General features: G+C 41.3%; 1 protein-coding gene across 2 annotated transcripts in view; it reads right to left on the reverse strand.

Annotated features, from left to right (window-relative positions):
- The window catches only part of Zyg11b (zyg-11 family member B, cell cycle regulator), a 63,662-nt gene that overhangs the window by 37,841 nt on the left and 10,079 nt on the right, over positions 1-15,742 (reverse strand). For both annotated transcript variants that reach the window (XM_069987212.1, XM_069987213.1), the window contains exons 2-4: positions 15,417-15,582; positions 8,645-9,399; positions 3,581-3,721 (exon numbers count right to left, since the gene is read on the reverse strand). In XM_069987212.1, the coding sequence (XP_069843313.1) occupies positions 3,581-3,721; positions 8,645-9,399; positions 15,417-15,582 (1,062 nt within the window). The remainder of the gene's footprint in view (positions 1-3,580; positions 3,722-8,644; positions 9,400-15,416; positions 15,583-15,742) is intronic.

Here is a 15,742-nt window from a genome sequence, read left to right on the forward strand (position 1 = left end):
TTCCTCCATCTGTAAAAAATGAAGCACTGAAATGTGGAGATCATGAATACAGTTCAAGGCCAGGCTAAGAACAAATGTAGTGAAATGTCCAATCATGGTAGTTCAAGTCTGTAATCTCAGTTATGTGGTTGGTAGAGGTAGGAATATCATAGTGTGAAGCCAGATCAGACAAGAAACATGAGACTCTATGTGAAAAATAAATTTATAAAAAAGCTAGAGAGGCAGGGCTTGGTAGAGATCATTTATCTAGCAAACTCAAGGTAGTATTTCAGGGCTACCAAACAAAAAAAAAAAAAAAAAAGAAAGAAAAAAAAAAACTACTTCTTTATTCATTTTTGGTTGTTGTTTACCTTTGAAGCAAGATTTCTTGTTCACAAAGCAAAAAAAAAAAAAAAAGACAAGTACATAGTAAATTTCAATGTCCTCTGGTACCCATGAAGAGAGTGACAGGTGTAGATGATGATATACAAGCAATGTAGTTCCTATCCAAGCAGCCCATTCTCAAATTTTAAGGTACTTAAAGGGTGATTTCTTGTTTTTCCACTAACTTATTGAATTTGCACTCTCACAGACCCTCAGTTTCACAACCTGTAAAACAGATGATAAAGGGCTGGGAATGTGGCTTAGTGGTAGAGTGCTTGCCTAGCCTGCATGAAGCCCTGGGTTCAATTCCTTAGCACCATAAACAGAAAAAAGCTGGAAGTGGCACTGTGACTCAAGTGGTAGAGTGCTAGCTTTAAGCCCAGAGAGGCTCAGGGACAGAGACCAGGCCCTGAGTTCAAGCCCTAGGTCAGGAAAAAAAAAAAAAATCTTGTGTTCAATAAATATTAACAGCTGGGCCCCGGTGGCTCACGCCTGTAATCCTAGCTACTTAGAAGGCAGAGATCTGAGGAGTGCGGTTCAAATCCAGCCTGGGCAGGAAAGTCCGTGAGACTCTTTTTTTTTTTTTTTTTCCTTTGGTCCGGTCATGGGGCCTGAATTCTTGGCCTGGGTGCTGTCCCTCAGCTCTTTAGCTCAAGGCTAGCGCTCTACCGCTTGAGCCACAGCACCACTTCTGGCTTTTTCCTTTTTGCTTATGTGGTGCTGAGGAATCAAACCCAGGGCCTCATGCATGCAAGGCAAGTGCTCTACCACTGAGCCACCTTCCCAGCCCCGCCATGAGACTCTTATTTCCAAGAAACCACTAGAAAACCGGAAGTGGCGGCGTGACTCAAGCTGTAGAGTGCTTACCTTGAGCTGAATAGCACAGGGACAGCGCCCAAGCCCAGAGTTCAAGCCCCAGGACTGACAATAAATAAATAAATAAATAATATTAACGCCAAATATAATATACTCTCTGTTTTTCAAAGTTGTATGCTTAAGATTGATCTCAGGGACTCATCTAGCCATATTAAATTTAAATTTCTTGAGGCATTTATTTTGATGCCAGGGATCAAACCTTTCACATGTTAGGAAAGTACTGAGCTAGCTGTATCTGTAGCCACTCAAATGCCTTTTTTTTTTTTTTTTTTTTTTTTGCCAGTCCTGGGGCTTGAACTCTGGGCCTGAGCTCTGTCCCTGAGCCCCTGTGTGCTTAAGACTAGTGTTCTAGCTCTCTCTGCTTTTCTAGTTCTTTTTCAGCTCTTTCCTTCTCTTCTCTTTCCCAGCTCCCTTCTCTTTTCTAGCTCTCTCTGCTCTCTGCTCTCTCCTCTCTCTCTGCTCTCTCTCTCTCTGTTCTTTTCTAGCTCTTCTCTCTCTTTCCCAGCTCTCCCAGCTCTCTTTCTCAGGCCTTTCCCCACCACGTGGAGGACCAAGATGGCCTGGTGCCAGCCGGAACAATGAATAAACCTATCCCTTACCTGAAAAAAAAAAAAGACTAGTGTTCTACCAGTTGAGCCACAGTGCCACTTCCGGCTTTTTCTGAGTAGTTTACTGGAGTAAGAGTCTAACAGACTTTCCTGCCCAGGCTAGCTTCGAACTGCAATCCTCAGATCTCAGCTAGAAACAAATACCTTTTTTTTTGGTTGGTCATAGGGCTTGAACTCTGGGCTTGGGTACTGTCCCTGCGCTTTTCAGCTCAAGGCGAGCTCTCTAGCCACAGCGCCACTTCTGGCTTTCTAGTGGTTTATTGGAGATAAGAGTCTCACGGACTTTCCTGCCTGGGCTGGCTTTGAACCACAATCAGATCTCAGGCTCCTGAGTAGTGCAAACTGGCCTGGAACTGGTAATACTCCTGTTTTAGCATCCTGAGGGTTAAATTACAGAAATGTGCCACCACACTTGACCTGAATATGCTTTTGAAAATAGGCAATATTGGATGGGAATGTGACCTAGTGGTAGAGTGCTCGCCTAGCATTCACAAAGCCCTGGGTTCGATTCCTCAGTACCACATATGCAGAAAAAGCTGGAAGTGGTACTGTGCCTCAAGTGGTAGAGTGCTGGCCATAACAAAAGAAGCTCAGGAAAAGTGCCCAGGCCCTAAGTTCAAGCCCCAGGACAAGAAAGGAAGGAAGAAAGGAAGGAGGGAGGGAGGGAGGGAGGGAGGGAGGGAAGGAAGGAAGACAGGCAGGCAGGCAGGCAGGCAGGCAGGCAGGCCAGCCATATCTGGGAAGGAAGGAAAAATAGGCCATATCTCAGATTTCTAATGACCAAAAGAACAAATACTGCCCTAAGCAACTAAGTTGAGAATCTCCTTTTTTTATTCTTGTTAAAAGCTCTTTAGTTTAAAGCATCTTAATTGGAAAATAACGGGGATCAAATACTGAGGCATAGGAGGATCATTAATAGTGTAGAAAAGTGTCTTTGGGCTTCTTAATATTGCATTTCTAAAAAGACCTTTTTTTTGGTCATGGGGTCTGAGCTCTGGGGCTGAATGCTGTCCCTCAGCTCTTCAGTTCAAGGCTAGCATGAGCCACAGTGCCACTTCCTGCTTTTTCAGTTTATGTAGTGCTGAGGAATTGAACCCAGGGTCTCATGCCTGCAAGGCAAGCATTCTACCACTGAGCAACCTTCCTAGCCCCTCTATAAAGACTCTTTAAGTGGGAAGAAATATAAAGTTAATATACAATGCAATAAGCTGATTCCAGTCATATACGTCTATTTTCTACTACATGTACAAATAAAATGTGGTTACTGGTTTAATAGTTATATATGCACTAGAAAGCATTTATATTGTTTATTGTGACTACTATAAAACTTGAGTAATACTATGCAACTATCATCTTCCTCATTTATAGCTAATAATTGAAATAGCAGACCATCAATTCCATTAAAAATCAAGCCAAGTACCTGCGGCTGACATCTGTAATCTTAGCTATGCAGGAGGTGGAGGCCTAGAGGCTTTCTATTTAAAGCCATCCCAAAAAGAAAAGTCTGAGAGACTTCATCTCCAATTAACCAGCAAAATGCTAGATGGGAGGCATGGCTCAAATGGCAAAGCATCAACCATAAGAAAAAAAAGCTGAGTGAGAACAGTAGTCTCTGAGTTCAAGCTACAGGCAGGATAAATAAATAAACAAACAAAATACAAAATTTCCTTCAAAATCATCATCTGACCAGGAACATCATTTCAAAATTTTCATAACCAGTTTCTTTTTCTTACCTTCAAAATTTCTGGCTTTGTTTTTTCCATGACATGTGTCAGGCTAAAAAGGTGAAATAGAGCTTCGCGGACAAAAAAGGCCCGTTCACTGTACCGCTTTAATGCTTCCGCAATCTGAGTTTCATTGGCTTCACCAGACACCTTTTGAAAATAATCAAAAGATTAGTGCCCAGAATTATTATCAACTCTCTAAATTTCTTTACCTAAACATCAGTTGTAAAGATGCTACCCAGTATAGCTATGTAAGGCTTTAATTAAGTGGGAAAAATTACTTTTCAGCTCATCTAGAGATGTCTGTTAGCTAGACTCAGAACCTAGCACAAATACCTTTTCTGTACCTAAAATAAATCTCAAGATACTTAACGCTAATTACATGGTCTTATTATATAACTAGGCTCATAAGAAGGAGATAAACAAAAAGAAATCTCTACCCTAGCTCCCAATATTATAACTACAATGGCCCTTTTTCTTCTTCTAAGCTTTCAATAAACTAAGCTCTTCCTCAGAAAAAGGCCATTACATACATTATTGTCTAAGTGAAACCTCAGTTTATTTATTTTTTTTGGTCTGTCATGGGGCTTGAACTCTAGGCCTCAGCGCTGTCCCTGAGCTCTTACAGCTCAAGGCAAGCACTCTACCACTTGAGCCACAGCACCACTTCCAGTTTTCTGGTGGTTAATTGGAGATAAAAGTCTCATGAATTTTCCTGCCCAGGCTAGCTTTGAACCATGATCTGCAGATCTCAGCCTCCTAAGGATTACAGGTGTGAGCCACCAGTACCCAGCTCCCTCTGTCTTTTTTTGCCTAACTAACTTCTACTAGTCCTTTCTTTCTTTCTTTCTTTCTTTTTTCTGGGGGGGGGGGGAAGGGGTTCCGGTCATGGGCCTGAATTCTGGGCCTGGGTGCTGTCCCTCAGCAATTCAGCTCAAGGCTAGTGCTCTACCACTTGAGCCACAGTGCCACTTCCGGCTTTTTTTTTTCCTGCTTATGTGGTTCTGAGGAATCGAACCCAGGGCCTCATGCGTGCAAGGCAAGCGCTCTACAACTGAGCCACCTTCCCAGCCCCTCTACTAGTCCTAACTAAAGTTAAACACATCTTTGAGAGGTCTTCCTTAACATACAAATATAAATCAGGTCCCTCAAAACTTTTCATGGATTTCATAGTTATTACCATATTACTCCCACCAGACTGACCCATTCACCACTGTACCTCAACAGCTAGCATTATGCTTACTCAGAACAATAAATGTCCATCAAATAAACTCCCAAATAATTTCCCCAGATTCATCAACTTCTGTAAGAAGTTCTGCTCAAACTTAAGTCTATCTAGGAATTTTTCATTTACACCAGTTAATAATACACTTACATTACACACTATGATTCAAACACTATTAAGTAACCAACCTTTAGCTAATGGTAAATGATTATTTATAAATGTAACAAAATTAACTAGTGCAAAAGAAATGACTAAAACATTACCATAATGTTACCAATGAAATAATAGGTATAGGCATTATACATCATTAGAAACAACTAGACAGTATATACCTCCCAATGAAAGAGTGTACCACATAGGATCCTGCCAAAGATATCAAGTATTAGTGAATTAAACCTCCAAAATCTAGCTATTAATTTGCGAAACATAATATCAGAAATATGCAGCATTAAGCACATATAATCAATAAGATCCACATTGAGGAAAACTCCACAAGCAGGACATGTTTTGAAGGAAAGAGATGGGGGAGAAATTTATGAACTCAAAAGACATTAAGTTAGATGCGTGTGGCTCACGCCTACAATCCTACCTATTCACAAGGCTGAGAACTGAAGATCAAGATTCAAAGCCAGCCAGGCAAAAAAGCCTGTGAGACTCTTATCTCCAATTAGCTACCCAAAAAGCAGTAAGTGGAGCTGTGGCTCAAGTGGCAGAGTGCTAGCCTTGAGCAACAAAGGTCAGGGGACAACTCTCAGGTCAAGTTCAAGACCCAGGCCTGGCCAAAACAAACAAACAAAAAAACACTAAAGTGTTTAAATGAGAAAGCTGAGTCATAAAACTGTGAATGTAAGGACATAGTTACTATCCAAGTGAGGACAAAGAAAAAGGGAGTTGTAGGCTGGGAAGGTGGCTCAGTGGTAGAGCGCTTGCCTTGCATGCATGAGGCCCTGGGTTTGATTCCTCAGCACCACATAAGCAGAAAAAAGCCAGAAATGGCGCCATGGTTCAAGTGGTAGAATGGTAGCCTTGAGCTGAAGAGCTGAGGGACAGCATCCAGGCCCAGAGTTCAGGCCCCATGACTGACAAAAAAAAAAAAAGGAAAAGGGAGTTGTGTTCACAGGAGGGCTCAGAAAAGACCTTTGAGAAAGCTAACAAAATTCCCTGACTGATGGTCTCAGTCACCTTATTTTCACTCATAAACTATGCAACTGCTACTTATACTTTTAAATCTAGGTTTATTTGCAATAAGATAAATAAAAATAAATGCAAAAATGTCATTCAAAGAGATATAATCTCATTACAGGAAAGATGCAACCTCATTAACATAAAAATAAACAGGGGGGCAGGGAAGGTGCTCAGTGGTAGAGTGCTTGCCTAGCATGCATGAGGCCCTGGGTTCTATTCCTCAGCATCACATAAACAGAAAAAGCCAGGAGTGACACTGTGGCTTAAGTGGTAGAGTGCTAGCCTTGAGCTGAAAAGCTGAGGGACAGTGCCTACGCCCAGAGTTCAGGTCCCATGACCAACCAAAAAATAAATAAACAAACAGGGTAGGGTTGGGAGAATGATGGTCAGGGTGACACTGATACGCACTCTACTTATAAACTGATTTGTTGAATTGCAACCTTTCATACAACTAAAGATAATTTAAAATTTTTTTAATAATCAAATGCTTAAACTCAGTAAATTTTTTAATAATCATACTGGAAAATGTAGCCTTGAGGAAATGAATAGATGTACTATGGCTGATGTTTCACATTGTTATTGATGCTACAAAGGCTTAAAATAAACTCAATTATATGCAATGATATATATCATGTGTCATAAAAGCACACAATGGAAATTTCTTTACAAAATACTTTTTTTGTGTGTGCCAGTACAGGAACTTAGGGCCTGGGTGCTTTCTCTCAAATTTCTAGCACAAGGCTGGCAATGTACCACTTAAGCCATAACTACACCTTTGGGTTTTTGCTGGTTAACTCAGATGACTCTCATGTACTTTTCTTCCGAGCACGGCTGCAAACCATGATCTGCAGATCTCAGCCTCCCGAGTAGCTAGGATTACAGGCAGCCACAGTGTCACTTCCGATTTTCTGGTGGTTAACTGGAGATAAGACTCTCACAGACTTTCCTGTGTGGGCTGACTTTGAACCACAATCCTCAGATCTCAGCCTCCAAGGTAACTAGGATTACAGTCATGAGCCACTGGCACCCAACTTGGCTAATCTTTAAGAAAAGAAAAATTTTGACATTGTCCAAAAAGAAATGTACTCTTGCCAAGCTCAAGTGGCAGAGCACTAGCCTGGAGCAACAGGAGTTCAGGGACAGCACTCAGGGACAAAGTTCAAACCCCAGGACCAGTGCCAAAAAAAAAGAACGAACGAACGAAAGAACGAAAGAAAGAAAGAAAGAAAGAAAGAAAGAAAGAAAGAAAGAAAGAAGGAAAGAAAGAAATGTACTCTTTACTGACATATAATTATAACCCTTGTATACCACCTTTATAATAACAATAAAAAATTTTTAAAAATAAAAAAAAAAGAAAGAGGGGCTGGGAAGGTGGTTCAGTGGTAGAGTGCTTGCCTTGCATGCATGAGGCCCTGGGTTCAATTCCTCAGCACCACATAAGCAGAAAAAGCTGGAAGTGGGGCTGTGGTGCTGTGGTAGAGCACTGGTCTTGAGCTGAAGAGTTCAGGCCCCATGACTGGCAAAAAAAAAAAAAAAGGAAAAAGAAAGAAAAGGGGGCTGGGAATGTGGATTAGTGGTAGAATACTTGCCTTGCATGCATGAAGCCCTGGATTCAATTCCTCAGAACCACATATACAGTAAAAGCTAGAAGTGGTATTATGGTTCAAGTGGTAGAACGCTAGCCTTGAGTAAAAGAAGCTCAGGGACAGTGCCCAGGCCCTGAGTTCAAGCTCCAGGATTGGCCAAAAAAAAAAAAAGAAAAAGAAAAAAGAAAAGAAAATTTACCATAGCCCGGCGCCGGTAGCTCTCGCCTGTAATCCTAGCTACTCAGGAGGCTGAGATCTGAGCATCGCCGTTCAAAGCCAGCCTGGGCAGGAAAGCCCAAGAAACCACTATAAAACTGGAAGGGTTCTGTAGATCAAGCGATAGAGAGCTCACCTTGAACTGAAGAGCGCAAGAACAGCGCCCAAGCCCAGAGAGAACTTGATCTCAAATTAGGTATTTAATTGAACAATGAATATCCCTACTGAAATATCTCTACATGAAAATTTTTGTTTAAATTGCTCAAAATATATAAATACTGCCCTAACAAGTCACACTGCTTATCTGGGATAAACTATATGACTTGCCCTTTACATTTCCAGTTAGTAATCTTCAGGAGAATTATGCAATGATATCTACATTACAAATATTGATATGAAAATACAAAAAAGTAACCTTGTATCTTGCTCTGAGTCACAAACAAAACTGAGGTTTTAATTAGGATTCTGATCCTAATACAAGCCTTTCCACTAGAAAAAGCTCTGTTTTCAAAAACATATTACAAGCTGGGTGCAGATGGCTCAGGCCTGTAATCTTAGCTACTCAGCAGGCTGAGATCCAAGGATTGTAGGTCAAAGCCAGCCCAGGAAGGAAAATCTGTGTGATGCTTGTCTCCAATAAATCCAGAAAACCAGAAGTGGCACTGTGGCTCAAGTGGTAAAGCGCTCACCTTGAGCTGAAGAGCTGAGGGACTGAGCTCCCAGGCCCAAAGTTCAAGTCCCACAACCGACAAAAAAAAATTAAAAAGATATTACATATATTAGACATTCATCTTTATTAATAAGAGTCTTATGTAACTAAGACATTGTTCAGTTGGAGAAAATACATTTTAAATGTCTGACCTTCAAATGTCCTGCACCAGTCAGGAATTCAGAGTAACCAGCATCAGTAGCCAGCAAACCTACAAACTGCATGCTGGGCCGTTGTTGTATAAAGGCTTCAACAGCTTTATCTGTCACATGCTTTCTCCCAGAAACATCCAAAGAGACAAGATTGGGTAGGATATCCTTTTGTTCTAGTAAGCGAAGAGCTATGTCAGATGTAAACTGTTTATCATCGGAGATATCAAGATGATTCAGATGTTTTAGTTCTCGAACAACATCCAATATTTGGGTAGTTGTCATTTTTAAACATTTCAAGTGATGCATGGTTAGAGACTTGAGTCGGTCTTTGCAGGCCAGCAGAGCAGTGATGTCTGTGATGGAGGTATTAGAAATATCCAGGCTCTCTAATCTTGGCAATGAGGCAACTTCAGCCAGGTCTTCATTGTAAAACAGAACATTGGTGATGCTTAGAGCTCGAAGACCAGAAAGTCGGCTGAAGCACCGCTCATAAGGATCTTCCAAAGAGAGAGTTAGTGAGTTCAGCACTAAGCACTGGAGATTTTGCTGGATCCACTTATTACTGCCAAGACCACTGATAATATCTGTGATAGTAATATCAGCATTCACACCTGTGGCATCAAGTTCTACTAACTTGTGGTGGCAGAAGGCTTTCCGGAAAGCAACAGCAGATATCTTGGCTTTGCGAATGCAAGCTCTCTTTAACCGCATCTGGTTCCCCCTGAAAATACCTACAGTACCATCATTCAGTAAACCTGGGGAAAATAAGCAGCACTTTAACTTCAAGAAAGTTCAATAACATTTCTATCATACTTTTCATTTCCAAAATGTTCCCATGTAATGCTAACTCATTTGATGCTCACAATTCAGTGAGCTGAGTATAACATTTTCGGAAAGGGGCTTTCCAAATCACAAAACCTCAAGTTTGAACTCCAGTACTAACAACAACAAAAACAAAAATTCTAATGCTGGAGGGATTTGGATAAGACTCACTAGTATAGCACTTGCTTTAGCATGTTCAGGGCTCTGGGATTCAATCACCATCACCATCACCACCACCACCACCCCCCACCTACCGTCCCCCCACAAAGGTGGCTTTCCAAGATTATAGAACTAACAAGTGGCTCAAGCAGGACTGTGGTAGACAGGATATCCACTAACACTGGGTTCTCACTTTACCAGACATTGGCAACTATATTTTGTAGCCCTTCCTTAGTATTACATGAAGCTATGTGATAGTTCTGGCAGTGGGCTGTAAGTTGAAGTGCCTGAGAGCCAACGCATAATTTTCCATGCTATGTTGTCCTGCTGTGACAAAGAAAGAGCCTTCAATGCTTGATAAGAAATGTACTCAGTATCTTGCCCATGTAATTGTAACTCCTCTGTACGGTATGTTCACAATAAAAAAAAAAATGTATTAAAAAAAAAAAAGAAAAAGGAAAAAGGCTTCAAGTTCTAAAGAGGTTTGGAAGGGTTGAGCTTCTATTAATCTGAATACTAAGGTGGCTATGGATCAGACCCTTAATGGATTTGCAGAGTTTATGTACCACAGTGAGGTTTAAACTGTGTGAGAAAGTATTTGATTTCTTATCACTGCACTTCTAACCTATCATTTAAATTCACAATGTATTTTATACACACAAATATGTATAAATATATATCTAGCAAATATATAATGCCTATAACTTATTAAACTGCTAGCCTGATTTGAAACTTACTTAAAGGATTTAGTAGTTATACCCTTTCTGTTAGATGAACGTGAGTAAAAGCAGACATAGTAATCTTCTGAGGAAGGCTTTCAATATAAAATATACAGCTAGGGGCTGGGCAGGTGACTCAGTGGTAGAGCGCTTGCCTTGCACACATGAGGCCCTAGGTTCAATTCCTCAGCACCACATAAGCAAAAAGAAAAAAACCGGAAGTGGCACTGTGGCTCAAGTGGTAGAGCGCTAGCCTTGAGCTGAAGAGCTGAGGGACAGTGCTCAGGCCCAGAGTTCAGGCCCCACGACCGGACCCAATAAATAAATAAATAAATAAATATACAGCTAGTGGTGCTGTGGCTCAAGTGGTAGAATGCTAGCCTTGAGCTGAAGAGCTCAGGACAGCACTCAAGACCAGAGTTCAAGCCCCATGACCGACAAAAAAAAAAAAAAAGGAAGTAAAATATATACCAGATTTTGAAGACATAGACTTATAAAACATAAAAATATCAATATATTTTATAGTAACTACATGTTGAAATTATAATAACAGAAAAAATTTTGAAGCCGGAGGCTGGTTGCTCACGCCTGTAATCCGAGTTACTCAGGAGGCTGAGATCTGAGGATCATAGTTCAAAGCCAGCCTGGGCAAGAAAGTCCATGAGACTCTTATCTCCAATAAACCATTCAGAAAACCGGAAGTGGCACTGTGGCTCAAGAGATAGAGAGCTAGCCTTGAGCTGAAAAACTGAGGGACAGCACCCAGGCCCAGAGTTCAAGGCCCACAACTGACAAAAAATAAAATAAAATAAAATAAAAATTGAAACTAGTTTCATCTATTTGTCTTTTTTTTTTTTTTTTTTTTTGCTAGTCCTGGGGCTTAAACTCAGGGCCTGGGCACTGTCCCTGAGCTTCATTTGCTCAAGGCTAGCACTCTACCACTTGAACCAGAGCACCACTTCCAGCTTTTTCTGTTTATGTGGTACTGAGGAATTGAATCCAGGGCTTCATGCATGCTAGACAAGCACTCTACCACTGGGCCACATTCCCAGCCCCTATTTCTTTTTTCTTCTCCTTCTTCTTTTCCTTCTCCTTCTTTTTTGTTGGTCCTGGAGCCTGAACTCTGGGCCTGGGCATTGTCCCTGAACTCTTAAGCTCAAGGCCAGCACTCTACCACTTGAGCCACAACCCCACTTCCAGCTTTTTCTGCCTATGTTGTACTGAGGAATCTAATCCAGGCATGCAAGGCAAGCACTCTACCACTGAAGCTTAAGTGGTAGAGTGCTAGCCTTGAGTTGAAGAGCTGAGGGATAGCACTCAAGCCCAGAGTTCAAGCCCCATGACCCACCAAAAAAAAAAAGAAAACGCTTCTTGTTTCCCATTTCCTAGAGTTCATTTCAGTAAATATTATTTTATATGATCAGAGTGGACAGTGATACTCTAAAGACATTCCTTTTTTTAAATTTTTGGTCAGTCATGGGGCCTGAATTCTGGGCTTTGGATGCTGTCCCTCAGCTCTTCAGCTCAAGACTAAACTCTTTTCTGGGGTAAGGGAGTTTCATGGTTCTGACAATTGAATAACCACTAAGCAAACACTGTAAGTAAAGAACTATTAAATGTGGGGCTGGGAAGGTGGCTCATTGGTAGAGCGCTTGCCTTGCATTCCTAAGGCCCTGGGTTCAATTCCTCAGCACCACATAAGCAAAAAGAAAAAAAAAGCCGGAAGTGGGGCTGTGGCTCAAGTGGTAGAGTGCTAGCCTTGAGCTGAAGAGCTGAGGGACAGCGCCCAGGCCCAGAGTTCAAGCCCCACGACCGGACCCCCCCCCCAAAAAAAAAAAAGAACTATTAAATGCTGTAGATACAAAGAAAAACAAGACACACCTCTACACTCAATGTATAATTCTATATAAGGTGGTACCTATAATCCTAGTACTCAGAAGGTAGTAAGAACCACCTTCACCCCTCTGGGGTGCCAAGACTTTGAAACCTACCCAGCGGTAAAAAGATCCTCCCTGCTCCCTGCTGGGGCAGTGTAAGAAGAACCTCAGTGAAAAGTGAACACTCTCACAGTTGACCAAGAGTAATAAAACCATCTCCTCCCAACATGGTGTCAGTGGAGGCCAACTGGGAAGCGAAGTGTCACATTCATATCCCTTTCAGCTAGAAAGGTATTGGTAGGGTTCTAAAGGAGAGCCAGAATTCCAATTCCTACACAGTAGTAACAAGTAGCCCCACACAAGTTGTCAGTAAAAGTCAAGTGGAAGCTAAATGTCTGCTGCCAATAATGAGGCAGTGCTCCTACTTTCCATATGCAGAGACATAAACTAAAAAAATAAAAAGACATAATATCCCAAATGTCCACATTTCAGCCAAAAATCATCATGGTACAAAGAAACTGAAAGCAAGGTAATAAATATCAAAACTGAGGTAACAGAACATTAAGATTATTTGACAATTATAAAGAGGGAATCATAAAAATGCAATTACATTTTCAAAAGTGAACAATTACAAGCATCCTTGAAAAAAAAGCTTTTTCAAACATAAGGAACTGAAAAAAATACAATTATGATTGAGGTCACTAGTTCTCTTTAAGGGAAGAAACATAAGGAAGGAAAAAAAACAAAAAGCTGTAAAAAGAGCTATGGCTCAAGTGATAGAACATTAGACTTGAGAGGAAAAAGCTACAGGACAGCACCCAACCTCTGAATTCAAGACCAGTACAGCACCAAAAACAAAACAATAACAACAACAAAACTCTAACAATATAGATCCATGAACTTATACATAAACATAAAACTGCAAAATTTTCAGAAAAATAGAACCAAGTCTGTTGTAATATAATGTTAGACAAAGGGTCTACATTTGATACCAAAAGCATAATCAATAAACTCACTTTTAATTTAAAAAAATCTTTTAGGAAAGATAAAAAGATAAGCTAGAGTGAAACTATTTGCAAACCACATCTCTAACAAAGTACCAGCATCAAGAAAATAATTTTAAAAATACAACAGCTTAAAAACGACAGCTAGGGCTGGGAATGTGGGTCAGTGGTAGAGTGCTTGCCTGGCATGCATGAAGCTCTGGGTTCAATTCCTCAGTACCACATAAACATAAAAAGCCAGAAGTAGTGCTGTGGCTCCAGTGGTAGAGTAGTGACCTTGAGCAAAAGCTCAGGGACAGTGCCCAGGCCCTGAGTTCAAACCCTAGGATCGGGAAGGAAGAAAGGAAGGAAGGAAGGAAGGAAGGAAGGAAGGAAGGAAGGAAGGAAGGAAGGAAGGAAGGAAGGAAAGAAAGAAAGAAAGAAAGTAAAATTTGCTGGGCTGGGAAAGTGGCTCAGTGGTAGAGCGCTTGCCTTGCATGCCTGAGGCCCTGGGTTCCATTCCTCAGCACCACATAAGCAAAAAGAAAAAAGCTGGAAGTGGCGGTGTGGCTCAAGAGGTAGAGCGCTAGCCTTGAGCTGAAGAGCTGAGGGACAGCACCCAGGCCAAGTTCAGGCCCCACGACCAGATCCAAAAAAAAAAAAAAAAAATCATCTAGATCATCATTTTAAAAGTTGAAGAAGGGCTGGGAAGATGGCTCAGTGGTAGAGCGCTTGCCTTGCATACATGAGGCCCTGGGTTTGATTCCTCAGCACCATATAAGCAAAAAGAAAAAAGCCGGAAGTGGCGCTGTGGCTCAAGTGGCAGAGCGCTAGCCTTGAGCTGAAGAGCTGAGGGATAGCACCCAGGCCCCACAGAGTTCAGGCCCCATGACCGGACCCAAAAAAAATAAAAAAATAAAAATAAAAGTGAAGAAATTTCAGTGAAGAAATAATGTAAAGCCAAACTGGGCGCCAGTTGCTCACACCTATAATCAAAGCCAGCCCCAGCAGGAAAGTACATGAGACGCTTATATCCAAATATCCACCAAAAAACTAGAAGTGGTGCTGTGGCTCAAGTGGTAGAGCACTAGCCTTGAGCTTAAGAGCTGAGGGACAGCACCCAGGCCTAGAGTTCAAGCCCCAAGACATACAAAAAAAAAAAAAAAGTAAAGCCATATCCCCACATCTACCCTCCCTCATCTCAAAGGACTGGATTCACTGGGAGCACAGACAAAAACAATTACAAATCTTTTTTTTTTTTTGGTCAGTCTGAGGCTTGAACTCTGAGCCTGGGTGCTGTCCCTCAGCTCTTCAGCTCAAGGCTAGCCCTCTACCACTTGAGCCACAGTGCCACTTCCGGTTTCCTGAATGGTTTATTGGAGATAAAGAGTTTCACGGACTTTTCTGCCCAGGCTGGCTTCGAACTTCAACCCTCAGATCTCAGCCTCCTGAGTAGCTAGGATTACAGGCATAAGCCACAGGCACCAGCCCACAATTGCAAATCTTACACAGAGTATTTAAATGAATAGAGAAAAGGAAGGAATGAGGGAGGGAAGGAGGAAGGAAGCATTTGCCTGTATTAGAAAAGAGAAATAAAAATTCTTAAACTATACAGTAAGAGCCAGGATGTAAAAATAAATTACTTGGAGGTGTGGCTCAGATGGTAGAGTATTAGCCAATGAGCAAAAGCATCAGGTATCAAATTTAAGTGCTGGGAAAGAGGAGAGGGTTCCTTTTCTCAGAATCAGGTTCATTTGGCTTTTTGTGTTATCCTTTTCTCTTACTCTGTGGTGGTGGGTTTTTCATTTTTTTGTTTGTTTGTTTGTGGTCCTAAAGCTTGAACTCAGGATGTGGGCTCTGTCATTGAGCCTCTCTGTGCTAAAGGGAAGAGCTCTACTACTTGAACCACAGACCACTTCCAGCTTTTTCTGAGTAGTTTACTAGAAGTAAGAGCCTTGTGAACTGTGATCCTCCCTCAGTTCTTAGCCTTATGAGTAGTTACGATTAAAGTCATAGGCCACCAGCGCCCAGCTTTTTCTCTAGTTTTTGTTTTTGTTTTTAAGCTAGTGCTTTTAATTTATGGCCTTCACTCTACACCAGCTTTATCACTCATACCTGATGCTCTATCATTTTTGTTATTTCTAAGATAATATTAAAGCACTATTGTACTTAAAAATCTAATGCCAATTAGGTACACATAGTTTTGTTTTACCATGAAATGCCATGGTCTGAAGCAGGCGATCTGCCACCTCCTGTGGAAATACTCCAGGTTCCTGCAAACACAATGTTCCATCTTGTCTTGCTGAACAGAACTTTTCCAGGTGAGTGGTCAGGAAACTCAAGCAGATATCAAGTAAGGAATAAGGAGATGCCTCCTCCTTGGAGTCCAGGAAGAAACATAAAGGGAAACAAAAATGAACATATTAATTTCCAGAAAAGTAGACAGAAAAGCATTACTCATTCAATAAATATTTACTGAGTGTATATACAGTAGACATGTGTGACCCATTTTCTAAGAAGAAAGAAAAGAACCACATG

This window comes from Dipodomys merriami, unplaced genomic scaffold (genome assembly GCF_024711535.1).
Source record: "Dipodomys merriami isolate MVZ:Mamm:240054 unplaced genomic scaffold, mDipMer1.0.p SCAF_34, whole genome shotgun sequence".
NCBI classification, from domain to species: Eukaryota; Metazoa; Chordata; class Mammalia; order Rodentia; family Heteromyidae; genus Dipodomys; species Dipodomys merriami.